Raw genomic sequence first — 17437 nt, forward strand, 5'->3', positions numbered from 1 at the left:
ACAGCAGGCAGTGAAGAAAGCTAATGGCCTGTTGGCCTTCATAATAAGAAGGGCTGAGTATAGGAGCAAAGAGGTCCTTCTGCAGTTGTACAGGGCCCCAGTGAGACCACACCTGAAGTATTGTGTGCAGTTTTGGTCTCGAAATTTGAGGAAGCACATTCTTGCTATTGAGGGAGTGCAGCGTAGGTTCACGAGGTTAATTCCCGGGATGGCGGGTCTGTCATATATTGAAAGATTGAAGGGACTGGTCTTGTATACACTGGAATTTAGAGGGATGAGAGGGGATCTGATTGAAACATATAAGATTATTAAGGGATTGGACACGCTAGAGGCAGGAAACATTTTCCCGATGTTGGGGGAGTCCAGAAACAAAGGCCACAGTGTAAGAATAAGGGGTGGGCCATTTAGAACGGAGTTCAGGAAAAACCTTTTCACTTAGAGACCTGTGGATCTGTGGAATGCTCTGCCGCAGAAGGCAGTGGAGACCAATTCTCTGGATGCTTTCAAGAAAGAGCTAGATAGAGCTTTTGAAGATAGCGGAGTCAAGGGATATGGGGAGAAGGCAGGAACGGGGTACTGATTGTGGATGATCAGCCATGATCACATTGAATGGCAGCGCTGGATCGAAGGGCCGAATTGCCTACTCCTGCACCCATTGTCTATTGTCTATTATCTAAGCCTGGCACTCGAAATAATCATTCCTGCCCCTGAGCCACCCAAGTCTCTGTAATGGCCACAACATCATGGCTCTCAGCTCTAAACTCATCCGCTTTGTTCATAATGCAGTCCTCTTTGTATTAAAATAGACCCTTCTCAAACCATCGGTCTGCGCACGCCCCTTCTCTTTCACCTGCCTATCCTCCCTCTCGCATTTCTTCAAGCTTTCTCTGCTTGAGAGCTAACCGCCTCTTCCGCTGTCTCCTCAGTTCGGTTCCAATGCCCCACCAATTCTAGTTTAAACTCTCCGCAATAGCCTTAGCAAACCTATAACTTATATGGCTTAGCGAAATTATAAACAACGACTTGCCCTACACAGCCATCTGTAGCAACGAATTCCAGAATCTCACCATCCTTTGTCTTAAGAAATTCCTCTTTAAAACTTTTCGATAGGGACTTCCTTATATTCTGACGCCGTGCTCTCAGGCCCTAGCCTGCCCACTGTTGGAAATGTCCTCTCAGCTTCCATTCTATCTAGGCATTTACATATTCTGTATTATATTTAGGTTCAATGAACCCCTCCGCATCACGGTTTCCTCTAAGCTGTGTGGGTGCGTTGTCCCGCAGTAACTGAAATATTCCCACATAAATAACCTTTGTTACAGCACGTTCGGGTAAACAGGCGATGCTGAATTCGAAGAACATTGTTTGGAGCGGCATTAGGCAAGAGCTGTTGTAAGATGTCGAAACTTTCTAATTTTATTTGATGCCTCAGTTACTGCAGTATAATCATATCCATCAGTATTATGTGAATTGCAAAGGTATCTCAGAAAGAAATGATTAAAGTAATTAATATTACTTAAAATAACTGATTCACCCATACATTGTTAATTTTACATCTATATTATAGTTAGGATGTGGAAGGGTAGTTTCTTATATAGTAAGATACAGTATCGAAATAGAGCCTTCGACCCATCCAGTACATGCTAGCCATCAAGCACCCATTATGAATTATTGGAAACAGGAGAGAATTGCTTCCAATAAAAAATACAGGGGTTGTATGATGATTTATATGTCATAAAACAATCTTGAAATGCATTGAAAATTTTGATAACTTGGCACATGAGGGACTTTGCTGGCTGTCCGATTTTCCGGACTGTTGTACGTGTTTCTGCTAATAAACTGAAAGACGTTATTTAGACGACACATTGTGTTTTCATTCATTTTTCCCATGAATGATAAATGTTTAAGTGATCTCTAGGAAGCAGCACATTGCTGAATTAATCTAGCAAACAGAGGGTTCCCAATAGTGGAATGTAGTTTGGAATCGGTGCCTCAGCGAGGGAGAAGGAAGTATAAGGTTTAGCGATCCAGTAAATGGAACGGTGAATGACAGACGTCAACAGGTGAGTGAGATATCAGACTATCAGATTTTCAAAGGGAGATAGAATGAATTTCCTTTTGCTTATAGTTCCATGAACCTTGACATGAGACATGAATCAGCTTTAAGGATCATGGGTGAATTTTACTATTAATATTTACATGCACTGTATTGGAAATTTGCTGTAGTGTGTTGGTCTGGGTGGGACATGCATAAAATACCTCTAACATTGAACAAATACATATAATAAAATATGAAAAATAAAGTTAACCGTTAAATAAGCATATATAATAAAATGTGCATAAACTATAAATACCAGCAAGTATTTGTAATGTAAACAGCATTATAAAAAGTGGTTAAAGTGTTTACAGTGCAATGCAATGACAGAGTGGTTAGGGTAAGGGTTAGGGTTTGCCATCCTGAAGGTGTGGCAACCTAAAATGGCTGATCAGATTAACTGTCTGCCGAAAGAAAACTTTCAGATGACATGTTTTAATGTCCCTATAGTACTTTTTAGGAGGGAGCTTTGGGGAAAACGCACTTCCTGAACAGTGATATAATTCATCGTGTAATGCAGACAGTGGAGAGCTGAGTACAATAATAAATGTGGTGAGATATTGTTTCAAAGATATGTGCATCACATTTCAGTTGCTGCCTCCATTTAGTCATCTATCTCTACTTCCACCATTAAGATTGTGATCAGCTGAGAAGCGCAGATGAGAGAAGTCTAGGGATTATTGTAACATGGGAGAACACGGGATCAATGGCCAATGCAGACTCCTGGAGAACCAGAATTCCGTAAATGGGTTGTTTAGGGGCTTGAATTTATGTCCGGCGCTGAAATGCGACAAATATCCATACATTGATGTGTTTCTTATCTGCACTGCAAAATGTTACGTTTCAAACATCTTTGCACGAACCCGAACTCTGGAGCCATTGAGTTCAAAAGCCAGGAGGTTACGTTGAAGCTTTATAAATCTCTATTTACATTTCATCAAGAATATTGCATGCAGATCTGGTCGCCCGATTATCAAAAAAGTGTTGACGCTCAGTGAAAAAAAAAGCCTGATTGTAATTGCATTGTATATACCCTCAAAATTCAAATCTACCCCCCACCCCACTTCTCCTACGCTTCACGGAATATAGTCTGCACTTATTCAACCTTATGTAAGACCGGGCAACATCCTTTTTAACTTTCTTAGTACTCTTTTCAATTTTGTCAATATATTTCCTGTAAGTAGGTGACCAGAACTACACGAGGTGCTTGAAATTCAGCCCTACCAAAAACTAAAACAACTTCAACATAACTTGTACTCAAAACATTATTGATGAAGGCTGATGTACCAACAGCTCTATTCACTACACTATTGTCTATTGTCTATTGACTGTACTTTTTTGACCAAACCGCTATGTAGAGCTTTATGAGAGACCTTTCCAATATTCACGTAAACAATTTTACTGCCTTCCGAACATCAATCTCTAGGTAACCTCGTTAAAAACACTATAAACATACAATACTGTGCAAAATTTTCAAGAGCGCGCGCGCACGCACGCACACGCACACACACACACACACACACACACACACACACACACACACACACACACACACACACACACACACACACACACACACACACACACACACACACACATATAAAATGATGCCTACGATATTTGCACAGTACTACAGTAATTTTTTGTATTACAGTGCACTGCTTACGCAACCACAGCTAAGATATAATTTTATGACACATGTAAGTGATAATAAACCAGATTCTGATATGGACTTAGTTTTTGGTTTTTCTTTACATTTTTTGAGTATTAGAGAGCATACCGGTAGGTTAGTATTTTGCACTGGGTGTCGGATGTAAGAAACCTGGGAATCTTCCAGTCTCCCAGATGGCCACATCTGCACCGGGTGCACCGAGCTGCAGCTCCTGAGAGACGTATTAGGGATCTGGAGCTGTGGTTCGATGACCTACAGTTTATTGAGGAATGTGAATAGGAGATTGAGTGGAGCTATAGGGAGTTAATCACCCCGAGGCTTCAGGAGTTAGATAAGTGGGTGACGGTCAGGGAAGCGAGAGGAAGAGCTCAGATAGTAGAGAGCACCCCTGAAGCCATCCCTCTCAGTAATCGTTATCTCGTTTTGTATGCGGTTGAGGGGGATGACCTGTCAGAGGATGACCAGCGCGATCGGGTCTCTGGCACTAAGCCTAGTTTCGTGATGCAGTAAGAGAAAGAGAAAGATAAGAAATGCGGTAGTCATAGTGGATTCCATGGCGAAGGGAACAGACAGGAGGTTCTGACGGCTTGATAGCGATACCCGCATGGTGTGTTGCCTCCCAGGTGCCAGGGTACGGGATGTCTCGGATTGGGTGCAGAGTATTCTGGAGGGAGAGGGTGGCCTGCCAGCAGTCTTGGTATACGTTGCTACCAAAGAGGTCGGTGGTAAAAGGGGGGAGTTCGTGAAGAGAGTATTAAGGGAGTTCGGTAGGAAACAGAAAGACAGGATCTCTAGGGTAGTAATATCCGGATTACTGCCTGTGCCAGGTGCTAGCGTATGCAAGAATAGCATGATCAGGCGTATTAATGTGTGGCTGAGAGTCTGATGCAGGGGCTGGGCTTCAGATTCCTAGACTATTGGGGCCTCTTCTGGGAGCTGAATGACCTGAACAAAAAGGACGGGTTACACCTGCACTCAAGGAGATACAATATCCTAGGGGGCACTACCCCGCTAGGTAAATGACAAAGAGGTAAATAGCAATAAGTCATAGATAGTGTGCAACAGAGATTATAGAAATAACAGGCAGGAGATGAGACTTAATCAAATCCAGTGGCAGGAGTTACAAGGAAATAGCGGCGTGGTGCAGTTAAACAGAAAGCAACAAATACTGCATGAGAGTGTTATATTTGAATGCACGCAGCATAAGGAATAACATGGACGATCCAGAAATTCAGCTGCAGATTGGTAAATGTGGCGTTGTAGCCATCTCTGAAACTTGACTAAAGGATAGCTGCCACTGGGACCTGAACATCCAAGTATGGTACGGTATATGACAATGATTGGCTAGCTGGCAGAAGGGGTGGTGTGGCTCTCTGTATAAGAAATTATTTTAAATCATTGGAAAGAGATGACACAGGATTGGAAGGTGTAGATTCTCTATAGGTGGAGTTTGGAAATGTCAAGGACACTAATGGCAGTTGTATATAGAGCTCCAAACAACAGCCGGGATGTGGAATACAAATTACAGCAGGAGGGAGAAAAGGCGTGCCAGAAGGGCAATGTCATGGTAATCACTGGGGATTTTAACATGAAAGTGGATTCGGAAAACCAGGTCAGTTCTGGACCTCAAGAGAGAATTAGTAGAATATCTAAGGGATGGCTTTTTAGAACGGCTTGTTGAGCCCACTGGGTGATCGGCTGAGCTGGATTGGGTGTTGTGCAATGATCCGGAGTTGATATTGAAGTTTAAGAGGGAACAAAATCAAATCCAATGTGTCGGTATTTCAGTGGCATTAAGGAAATTACAATGGCATGAGAGGGGAACTGGCCGAAGTTGACTGGAAAGGGCCATTTGCAGTAAGCACAGGCGAGATGCCATGGCTGGAGCTTCTGCGAAAAATGAGGGAAGTGCATGACAGATATATTCCAAATAGGAAGAATATTTCAAAAGGGAAGGACACTACCATGGCTGACAAGTGAAATCAGAGCCAAAGTAAAAGCAAAAAAGAGGGCATACATGGAAGCCAGAGATAGTGGAAAGATGGAGGATCTGGGAGCTTTTAAAAACTTGCAGAAGGAAACTGAAATGGTTATTAGGTGATGAATTATGCGAAGAAGCTGGCAATTAGTATCAAAGAAGAATCTAAAAGCTTGTATAAAGGGTAAACGCTTATATAAAGTGTAAAAAAGTGTCGAGGGTAGACATCCGACCAATACAAAATGACGCTGGAGATATTGTACGAGCCTACAAAGTACTCAACACATCTTCAAGGAGCGGTGTCTCTGAAAGGCAGCGTCCATTATTAAGAAGCCCTAGGAGCCAGGTCATGCCCTTTTCTCACTGTTGTCGTCAGGACGTACAGAAGTCTGAAGGCCCACACTCAGTGATTCGGGAAAAGCTTCTTCCCCTCTGCTATCAGATTCCTAAATGGACATGGAACCCGTGAATACAACCTCCCTTTTTAACATATATTATTTCTATTTGGCACGACGTAATAAAACTAATAATAAATTAATCAGTCAATTACGGTGTATTCAATATACATACACCGTAATTGACTGATTAATTTATTATTAGTTTTATTTTCTTCTTGTATTACATTGAACTGCTGCTGCTAATGTAAAAAATCTGACGACACATGCCGCTGATAATAAACCTGATTCTGATTCTGAAAGGCACCATAAAGCCAATCTGAGCGCATCAGCTCGGTTGAGGACCCAACGGACGCCAAGTGACTGCCGGGAAACGTAAGTGTGCTCAACACAATTTCACCTTACAGTTATGTAGAAATAAAGACTGAAATCAAACCAAACTGACTCTGATCAAATGAAACAAAGCGGAGGGAAGCCACAGGTTAACTATTGGGAAGACAAGCAAGTGCGTATACTCGACAGCAGAATGCCAACGCAATGTTTGTGTAGGAGTGAATGCGCATGTGTAATGAGTGCATTTACCTTGAGATTTGGGCTCAGGTAAAGATTAGGTTGCTTTGTTCCAGGTCTCCTTGTGCTAACAGTGTCCCGGAGCCTACGTCTGCGGCACCCACCTAGAAAAGAAACCGTCTGTCCAAATCTGGGCTCCGAAGGACAGCTGAAGAACACGTGTGGACTGAAGGGCTTGGAAACCGTTTCCATGCCCAATTTTCCACGTCACAGGGTTGCTAATCATATGTGTGGCCAGAGTGGCGAATTCGGGAGGTTACCGGCGACACTACCCTACCAGACCCAGGGAGGACTTCACTTCCTTTTGGTGTGAGGTTCAGGGCTGTTAGGGTTCGCTTCCATTAAGTCCACGTGTGCTCGAACCTTTCTATGTCCCAGCTGGTAGCCAAGTTATTTAATTTCCATTTTTGCCCACTTACGATTTTGTCGATTGAGGGTGAGGGAACATGAATTCCCTCAGGAGTGTACGCGGATGGTCCAGGTGCTTCGACCACACCTGACTGCAGTACACCACGCCATCTAGGTAGGCCACCATGTAGTCCTCACAGCCATGGAGCACCCGATATATGAACCATTGGAAGGAGGCTGAGGCACCATCAAGACCAAAGGCAAACTAGTGAACTGAAGCAGGCCCAGAGGTGTGCAAATGGCAGTGGGCGGTTTTATTAGCCATCCAGGGGAAACTGCTGGTAGCCTTTGCAACGATCCAGTGTAGTGGTGGGGTCTGCCGGTCCAATTCTTTCCAGCAGGTCATCAATGCGGGGCATAGGATAAACATAAAGAAAATAAATGACATTCAACTTCTGGACATTCAGCGCATCTCAAGGTGGCTTCTTCGGGATGGTAACGTTAGGATTACTACAGTCACTATTTGAAGGCTGGATGACAGTCAGCTTCTGCGTGGTCCGAATCTTTACACCTACTCATAATCTTAGACTTGCTGATGTTTTCACTTACACGATTTTTCTCCTCTTGCAAACTGACTGTTTGTCTGTCTTTGTTTATGTATAATTTTTCATAAGTTCTATGGTACTGATTTATTTTCCAGTGCGGGCAGAATAGCAATCTGGAAGTGGTATATTGCAATATAGAATAAGGTTGATAATAAAGTTTACTTTGACATGGGCTTTTGACTGTGAAACTACACTGTGAACCTCTGAGTTGTTTGAATCAATGGTGTTAAAGTCATTGTTATGTGTTATTGTTGCTGTATTTAATTAGCAACATGAATTTGCCTTGCAGCTCAAATGATCACTTAGCAACTCGCACATGCGATTTATCACAGTGTCACAAAATAGTTGTATTCATTCGGGACGTTCGTTATTTTCTAGAGGCACAGATTTCTATTGAGAATATCTTCTTCCCTATTTAAAATCGGACTCGTGTTTAGCATCAGTATTAGTTCAGAAGAAGACGTATTCGATAGTCGCCATCTTTCTTCCTGCAATGTTTCAGTTCGTTTTCGTAGTCCTGGTAGGATCGGCTTTTCCACTGGGTTTGGATGCGCTAAACTGTAGGCTTTGGGAAAGAATCCAACTGCCCAACATATCTAAGGGTGGTGACATTGTACTTGGGGGTATATTTTCTGTGCACTTAAACAGTTTCCAGCAGATAAATTCATTCACCAAACGGACAGAAGAAAAGAGATGTAAAAGGTTAGTTAATTATCTGATTGGTTGTGGCCTTGATAAATCGCTCTGTTTTATTCTTTCAAGAAGTAAATTTACGATGAAATTTTACAGAGTATTTTTCTTATTTGTTTTGTGACCTTTGAACTAATCTTACGTTGCGGGATATCGGCGATGATAAGAATTTTTCTACCCATTAATGTTAATGCTGTCACCAATACATTCAGTGACCACATTATTACGTAACTCCTGTACGGAACAAGGTGGACACTGAGTGCTTGGCTGAGGTCTTCTGCTGCCGTAGCCTATCCACTTCCAGGTTTGACGTGTTGTGAGTTCACAGATATCCATCTGCACGGCATCTCTTAACTGCTGGGCATCTGAGTTACTCTCGCCTTCTGGTCAGTTTGTACCAGTCTGGTAATTCTCCTCTATGTTGTCTTATCAACAAGGTGTTTTCACTCATAGGACTGCCTCACTCCAGGTTTTATTTTGTTCATCGCACCATTCACTGTAACTGTACAGAGTTTTGTGCGTGAAATAGGAATTCCGCTGATTGTGGGATACTCACACTACCCTATGTGGCATCAACAATCATTTCACTGTCAAAGTCACCTAGTTCATATTTTCCTCCATTCTGATGTGTGGCTTGAAGAACAACTTTAAACGCTTGACAATATCTGCATGCTTTTATGCATTGAATTGCTGCCAAGTGATCAGCATTAACAAGCAGGTGTGCAGTTGTTCCTAAGGAGTTAATCAATGACGACGGATTCAGATGGTTTAGTGAATGTGTTGTGGGACAAGGAAACCTGAATATTGTCGATTAAATCAAATATAAAGGAACCATTATATGTAGTTGTAACAGTAATCAGTAATAATTTAGCAATACAAAGCATCTGAATGACTGGAATTTTCAAGGGATAGACGTACTATTCTGACATTTATCTGACCTGAAACCAACGCCGACATGTTCAATAATCAAATGTTAAGTCCTGTTGCATCAAACGTTGGAGACTCAGATTCTCAGATTCATATGAAACAAAGGATGAGGTGAAAACTCGGACCATCGAGATTTAAGGATAACATCTGTAGAAGTGACGGAAGTTGGAGAATTCTTGTTGACTTCTGCCGAGGTGGCGGCAGAGACGTGTGTGAGCGGGAGGGACAAAGGGACAATTACCCACTGAAGTACGGTATTAACACCGGGTGGTGCTAGGTCGAACAATCCTAATGAAACGAGCAAAGCAAAACAAAACCCATTGTTTGCCATCCGAATCCATTATGACTGGTTCGATTTGGCATTATTAAAACATAGCATGGATATAGTACCAGAAATGATCCACAACATACATAGATAATTTTAAATAATCGTTTTTTTATTGATACAGGAGCGTTTTTAAGCGTTTATTGAAAGGAATATATCTAGCAAAACAAAAGAATACTCTCTGTCTCCATGTCGGTATATATAACTATAATAACCCAATTCCAATTTCAAATCCAACCTGTGGTGATTTTCAGTTTTGATTTAAGGGGATTCCGCCTGTTACAGACCATGATTTTTACAATTGAGGAAATAAACAGAGACGAGAGTCTTCTTCCGAACATCACACTGGGTTACAGGATACACGATGACTGCAACACCCCCGAGATTGCGGCAGAGGTTGCTCTGGCACTGGTGAATGGGCAGGAGGAAACATACGTGGATCAAGCGTGTGACGGGCCGCTCAACATCTCCGGGATCGTTGGTAGCGATGGGTCCTCGGCGTCCATCGCCATTGCAAGGACAACCGGACCGTTTCGAATACCACTGGTAAGATTTGGTTAAAAATTATAGTGGCCACAATTACACAAAAGGAACCAACTTTATTTTAATATCTACAGCACCAGTGAATAGGTTTATCACTGAATTCGTCTAATGTTTGAACGTATCTTCATTCTAGCTCATGTACAATATTTCACCCTGTCACACCCGCACATTAACCCACACACTAACTATCTGATTGAATGCAGGTCAGCTACTTTTCCACGTGTGTATGTCTCAGCGATAAGAACGAATATCCAACATTTCATCGAACTATCCCAAGTGACGAGCATCAGTCCAAGGCACTGGTGCATCTTGTTCAGAAGTTTGGATGGACCTGGATTGGAACCGTTAACAGCAACAATGACTATGGTAACTCGGGGATGAGAGCCTTCGTCGAAGTTGCTGAGGAATTTGGGCTTTGCATTGCCTTCTCTGAATCATTTCACAGAACAGACTCTCCAGAGAAGATCACCAGGATTGTACAAGTGATAAAGGAAGCGACCACAAAAGTCGTGGTGGCCTTTGCCGGACTTGGCGAAATGCGCCTTTTATTTGCGGAGGTTCTACGGCAAAACCTCAGCGATGTGCAGTGGGTGGGCAGTGAGGGGTGGATTACAGCAGACTTGGTGGTTGTAGATAGTGGCCGGCGCTTCCTTACCGGGGCAATCGGAACTGCTGTGCGTGCGCAGGAAATTCCAGGGTTGCAGGATTTCCTTCTCACGATCCATCCTTCCCGATTTCCCGGTAATCCATTAGTGATGACGTTTTGGGAAACCACATTCGGGTGTACTTCTAGCTTCCATAACGGGACCAATGAGGTTGGTTCAATTGGCCGGCTCCCACGGTGTAGCGGAAATGAGAGTCTGCTTCAAGTCGACAACGCCTACACCGACCTGACCATGGACGGGAACTCTTACATTGTATATAAAGCAGTCTACGCGTTTGCTCATGCGTTTCACGATATGCTTTCATGTGAAAGCGGCAAAGGGCCATTCCCGAACAAAACTTGTGCACGTCTTTCAACCTTTAAACCGTGGCAGGTAGGGAACGTATTACCTTGCACTTCAAACTTTTTATTGTAGACATCTTTCAATATAGCTATTGCAGTTTTGATATTCAGACCAGGGTATTACTTATTCCGTAACTAGCAGGGCACTGAAGGTCAGAAAGATATACCTTGATGTACAAATGCACATTTCGCCAATAGTGGCCGCGCAAGTCGGCAGTGAGCATGAGTTACAGGAAAAATTTGGATTTGCATACCTTATAGTGTTGGAGAATTAGGAGGGAATTCATCGAACTCTACGAAATCATGAGGGACATAGATAAAGTGGACTGCATTAGTTTGTTCCCAAGGTTTAGTGAGCCCAAAATTAGACGGCAAATACAGACCAGGAGAGAAGAGATTTGAAAGTGACGGGAAAGACATGTTTACAAAGAGGGTACCGATATCTGGAATGTGTTGCCAGCGGAAGTGGTCCAGGCAGGTGTAATTAAGACAGATTTGGATAGTTCTATAGAGTGAAATATGTTGGAGAAGCATAGCAACAAAATCTTGAAGACAAAATCTCTTAAGTGCAGGAACCTTAATGCAATTTTTGAAGTCTATTTTTTAGCTCCTCCATTACATGAAGTCAATTTACTTCACCACAAAAGTTGGAGAGAATGTGCATTTTGATGAGAAAGGCAATCCAACAGCCGCTTATGACATTGTAAACTGGAAAATTACTGCAAACGGCAGCCTTGAAGTTCAGACAGTTGGATATTACAACGGATCACGTCCTCCGGGTAAAGAACTTGTGCTGAACCTACATGAGATTGTTTGGAGCGGTGGTAAACGTCAGGTATGGCTGTCCTTTGAAAGTGACCAATTTTGTTAGCAGTTCAATCGTAATAATCCATTTTATAATACTAAGTTATTGTAATCAACATTGTAACGTATACTTGCATACATTGAATTATGGCACTAAAATACTTAGTCAAGGGACAGGGAGTCCATTTCAACCCAGGCATCACATTGACGGTGTGGATTAATACAAGAGTCTAAATTCTGGAGTACAGCAACCGTAATGACATTAATACCATTAAGTAATATTTTATAGACAACTTAAGCTATATAACAAGCTTGCAGTAAATATTAAGTCACAATGTAGACGTCATAATATTAAAACGAAGCATTGCTGAAGAATTCAAGACGTTCCAGTCCAGTTGTTACTCTTGGCATCACTTCCGAGTTCCCTATGCAGCTGGCTATCCGAGAACCTCTGGTTGTGGGCAGTAGCGGTAATTCCATACTTTTGGAAGACATGAAATGAATTAATCATTCGAACTCAGAGAGATAGAAACAGCTCTGATGCGGCAGAATGGGGACCCCGGTGCACGTACAAACTGCCCTCCAAATCTGCTAAACTTAGCTCCTCTTATCTTCACAGTCCTCAGTTCAAATTAACACTGGTTAATATTTGAATAGTACTTTTATAAATATTGAAGTCACCATGAGCAGTTAAAATGTTCACATAAAAACTAATTAACATGGAAAAAGTTTGGACGTTTCGGTGGGGTTTTCATCTGGTGAGGAAAATGAATGGTAATTTCCAGCAACAGACTGCCTGTAGCATCGGCTAACCTAAAATGGATTAAAACGGATGCACCACGACCACACCGCCCACCACACCAGTTAATATTGCGTGAACAATTCTCATTACATATAGAGGTGAATTTACATGGATATTTGTGGTAATGGAGTTCTTAACAATGGTCAGATGGCATTTCTGCTACTTAGAACATAGAACGTAGAGCAATAGAACACCGTAAAGGTCTCTCTTCTCACGACGTTGTGCAAACAGTTTAACGTAAACCACGATCAATCTGCCCTTGACTTTATAATAGCTAATAACCGTCAAATCTTATTTCGCTAATGTGTCTGTCTGAGTCTTTTAACTTTCTCTAATATATCAGTAGTTATCACCAATCATGCAATGTTTTCCATTCATTTACCAGTCTCTGTGTGAAAAAAAAACACATGAATATCTCTCCACGAAACTGTCCTCCATTTATCAAAAACGGATGATCTCTGCTAAAGGACATTGCTTCCCAGGATATAGGGGCTTGATGTCCATTCTATCTATGGCTCTTATAATCTTATATAGCTCTATTAAGTCGGCTCTCATCCTTCGCTCCAAAGAGAAAAGCTCTAGCATGGTCAATCGGTCCGCGTAAGGCATGTTTTCTGATTTGGATAGTGTCAAGTAAAGCTCGTTTTACACCTGCTTGAAAACTTCCGCTGGAAATCCATAATGAGGAGACCGAACATGAACGCAATGTCCAGATGTGATCTCATCAGAATTTTATATGTAACACTCAGGTTCGGTTAGTTGCTTCATCTCGGGGAAGGCAGCATCCTGTCCAGCCAAACTTGAGAAATCTCGTTTGAGTAGATTCTGCGTGATGTGTTCCCCTGTTACAATGCAGTACCACGAAATAACGAACAGTACACAATATGCAATTAAACGATTGAACTTTATTATTCTTAATTTGATTATAGGTTAGTAAAGAAACAAAAAAGATATAGGCCAATTCTCATGAAACAGTCGTAAGGTGGAACGGTGGAGCTTACCGTTTCCCCATCTGTTCGTTCTCCATCGATTTTCCTCCTGGGAGTGGATTTCCGACCCCATTCCATGTCCACTCCTTCCTGCTGACTACAACTTCCCCGTTCTGGCATCTTCTCTCATCCGAACAAAAGGCCGCAAAGCCCTCGCAAGGGCACACACGATAGAAAAACATCTCTCCAGCGCACATTCCAAAGTCCCCCGTTATCTCTACTCATAAGCCATACACTGCTGCTACAGAGAAAACATTACATGGCATGAAACATTACAACAAGATAGATAAAGAAATGCAACATTACCTCGCTGCTCTTGAAATCTTGAAAAAAATAGTAAAAGTGAAAGTTAAATAAGGCATATTTTGATCTGTATATGTGTGAAAGTTCCAGCATTTATAGTTCATCCTTATATACCCGAGAACGGGATCGGGTGTTTAACCATTTTATGGTAAGCCATGTCGGTAGCTACGGACTCGGCTTATCAATATATCGAAATAGATGAAAATACAGAATGGCCGCTATACGTTTTGGTGACAATTGTTCATTGCTGTTTTAAAATTTCACCCTAACTTTAAATTCATCCTGTATTACGATGGTTATGTTTAATCCCCATCACTGTTTTGTTTTCCCAACATTGTAGAAGCAGCAACATGTCCTACACTATATCACAAAGCATTTGTTACAGCTGTGTACAATTCTGAAGTGTGTAAGTACAGGGAATATGCACTAATCTTTCCAAAGACTGAATGATCAACAACAAAACGGCACAGATAAGGTGATGAGGAAATTAGCAAATTATGCTCTTCCTCTGTATTGATCGTGGAAGAGCACAATGCAAACAGTTCATCGTCTTTGAAGCGATCTGCGATTCGTATCCAATAGCAACTCTAAAATTTGTAAAGAAGAGAAAAGCGAAAACATTCAAGGAACATTAGATGTAGTGTTTGTTGGAACTGTTAATCAGGTTAAATATCCAATACTTTGTATCTGTAAAAGTAATAGGGTCACAGACTAATTCCACACTTTTGAACGGCAGTCAGTACATTCCACATGCAAATAACCAAATATTATCTGCGTTTTTCGTTCAAGATTCCCCGGGCAGTCTGTTCTGAAAGTTGTTCCCCTGGTACAAGAAAGATAGCCAGGAAAGGACAACCAATTTGCTGTTTTGACTGCAAGTCCTGTGCGGATGGAGAAATTACTAACACTACAGGTGAGCGGATATACATGTTGGAATCTAACATTTACCCAAAGTGATTCCTCAAGCGTCCCCTCAATAATGGAATGGTCGCTTTTGTTTTTCATAGACTCCGCAGACTGCATGAAGTGTCCTCCCCTGTACTGGTCCAACGATCAGAAAGATCAATGCATCCCGAAGAAAATAGAGTATCTGGGTTTTACCGAAATCCTAGGCATGGTTTTGGTGTTACTCGCTCTGGTTGGAGTGTGCATGTCAGGACTGACAGCGGGTTTCTTCTTTAGACATCGAGAGACACCTCTGGTTAAAGCTAACAACTCTGAGCTGAGCTTCCTCCTTCTATTTGCGTTAAGCTGCTGTTTTTTATGCTCGGTCTCATTCATTGGCGAACCGTCACATTGGTCCTGTATGTTACGCCGCACGGCGTTTGGTGTCTCGTTTGTCATGTGTATCTCTTGTGTTTTAGTCAAAACCATTCTGGTGCTGACGGCATTTAAGGCAACACATCCCAGCAGTAAAAGGATGAAATGGTTTGGTCAAAAACAGCAGAGGATAAGTGTCTTCCTCCTGGCGTCCGTGCAGGGTTTAATATGTGTGCTTTGGCTGCTCATTGCGCCGCCTTTCCCCGTGATCAGCACTAAATATTACCGGGAGAGGATAATTTTAGAATGTGATACAGGGTCCTCTGCAGCCTTCTACTTGGCGTCGGGTTATATCGCCCTGTTATCGTGCATTTGTTTTGTCTTGGCCTTTCTCGCACGGAAGCTGCCAGATAACTTTAACGAGGCAAAATGTATAACGTTCAGTATGCTCATCTTTTGTGCGGTTTGGGTCACTTTTATTCCGGCCTCTGTGAGTTCTCCTGGGAAATACACGGTGGCGGTTGAAGTGTTTGCCATCCTGGCGTCCAGTTTTGGATTGCTGCTCTGCATTTTTGCACCGAAGTGTTTTATTATTGTAATCACTCCGGAGAGAAACACCAAGAAGCACATTATGGGTAAAGTAGATGAGAGGAATCTTTAAAGGTGCGTATCGATATGTCCTGGCCTTTAACACCATAGAGTCGCTGATTCACAGAGCAATACGGCACCCATGCAGACCCTTCGGCCATGGCCGTCCATACACGTCTTATTGTCAACCCAGCTGATCTCAAATGCCTGCGTTCGACCTGATCCCCAGATACTGCACCACTCCATGTAGCTCTCCAAATGTTGTTAAATTATACCATTGTATCTTCTTATTCTCGTCTTCTGGCATCCAGTTCGATAAACTCACAACAGTCTCTGTGAAGAAGTTTTCCCCTCAGGTTTCTTTCAATTATTCCCTTCTCAACCGAAATCTATGTCCACTAAGTTTGGGCTGTCCTAACATTAGGAAGGATTGCTGTTCATGCCTTTCATAATTTTAAGCAATTCTATAAGGTTGAGCTCCCTTCGCTTCCGTAACGGAAAGTAAAGACCTAACCTGGGCAAACTATCCCTAAACTAGGATATCTATGTCCTGGCAATATTCTTTCTTTTCAGTTTAACACTGTTTTGCTATAACAGAGTGACCAATACTCGAGAAATAGCTCCAAGTATGGCCTCACGAATGACTTATACCAATGAAACGTAATGTCTCTACTCGGGCGCCCTATCTGATGAAGGACATCGTAACAAATACCTTTTATTACCATCCGACTGTATATCCCTCTACAATCAACCAACTACACACTAGTACCTTTAGGTTCCTGTGCTCCATGTCCCGCGCCAATGCTCTACCTTTTCGTTGTTTAAGTCCTACATTGATGTTACTTTCTCAGATTTATTTGTATTGAAATAATGCATTAATGTTCCGCTGCAGCAATGAACACAGAACTTACAATCCATGTATTTATTGGACTGAATTAAATGTTTTAATATGAATTTTATGGTACTTTAGGATTATAAACCTTGAGTTAATGTACAGATTTATTGAACGGTCTGCAACCAATAAACGTAATGGGTAAAAATGTAATATTTCAATACTCTAATTTGTGCACTTCATGTATTTCATAGAAAAAACGTAACCATCATCGGCTCAGTATTGTATGCAGCTGGTGCTGTCAGAGTCAGAGTCATTGAGTCTGCGAGTTCTATAGCACAGAAAAAGGCCACAGGTCCTTGAGACGTAAGGACAGAATTAAGCCATTCGACCTGTCGAATATGTTTCGCCATTCCTTCAAGCTGTCTTAGACCCTTTCTGGTGCCTTCTGCCCAGAACCATAAGATCACAAGGCTATAACATACGGGAACAGAATATGACCACTTCTCCGTGTCCGCTGGTCCGAGATTTTTCCACCATAGGAAACATCTAAATCCAGAGATTACAGGTCCAGAGCTATTAAATGCTTTTCATATGACAATCCCTTCAATTCTGGAATCACTTAGTAAACCTTTGAAATCTCTCCAGTGCCAGCACACACCTTTGATGCCCTGGCTAATCCAGAGCACATCTATCTCTGCCTTA

The 17437-nt window shown here is 42.1% G+C and overlaps 1 protein-coding gene across 1 annotated transcript; it reads left to right on the forward strand.

Moving 5' to 3' along the window:
- The first annotated feature begins 2046 nt into the window (after positions 1-2046).
- On the forward strand, positions 2047-15973 carry LOC140724624 (extracellular calcium-sensing receptor-like). Its single transcript, XM_073039048.1, has 7 exons — positions 2047-2063; positions 6444-6515; positions 9860-10151; positions 10352-11185; positions 11762-11989; positions 14842-14965; positions 15060-15973. Exons 1-7 carry the CDS (start codon positions 2047-2049, stop codon positions 15971-15973), a joined length of 2481 nt encoding a protein of 826 aa, XP_072895149.1.
- The last annotated feature ends 1464 nt before the right edge of the window (positions 15974-17437 follow it).

This window comes from Hemitrygon akajei, chromosome 3, assembly GCF_048418815.1.
Source record: "Hemitrygon akajei chromosome 3, sHemAka1.3, whole genome shotgun sequence".
NCBI lineage: Eukaryota > Metazoa > Chordata > Chondrichthyes > Myliobatiformes > Dasyatidae > Hemitrygon > Hemitrygon akajei.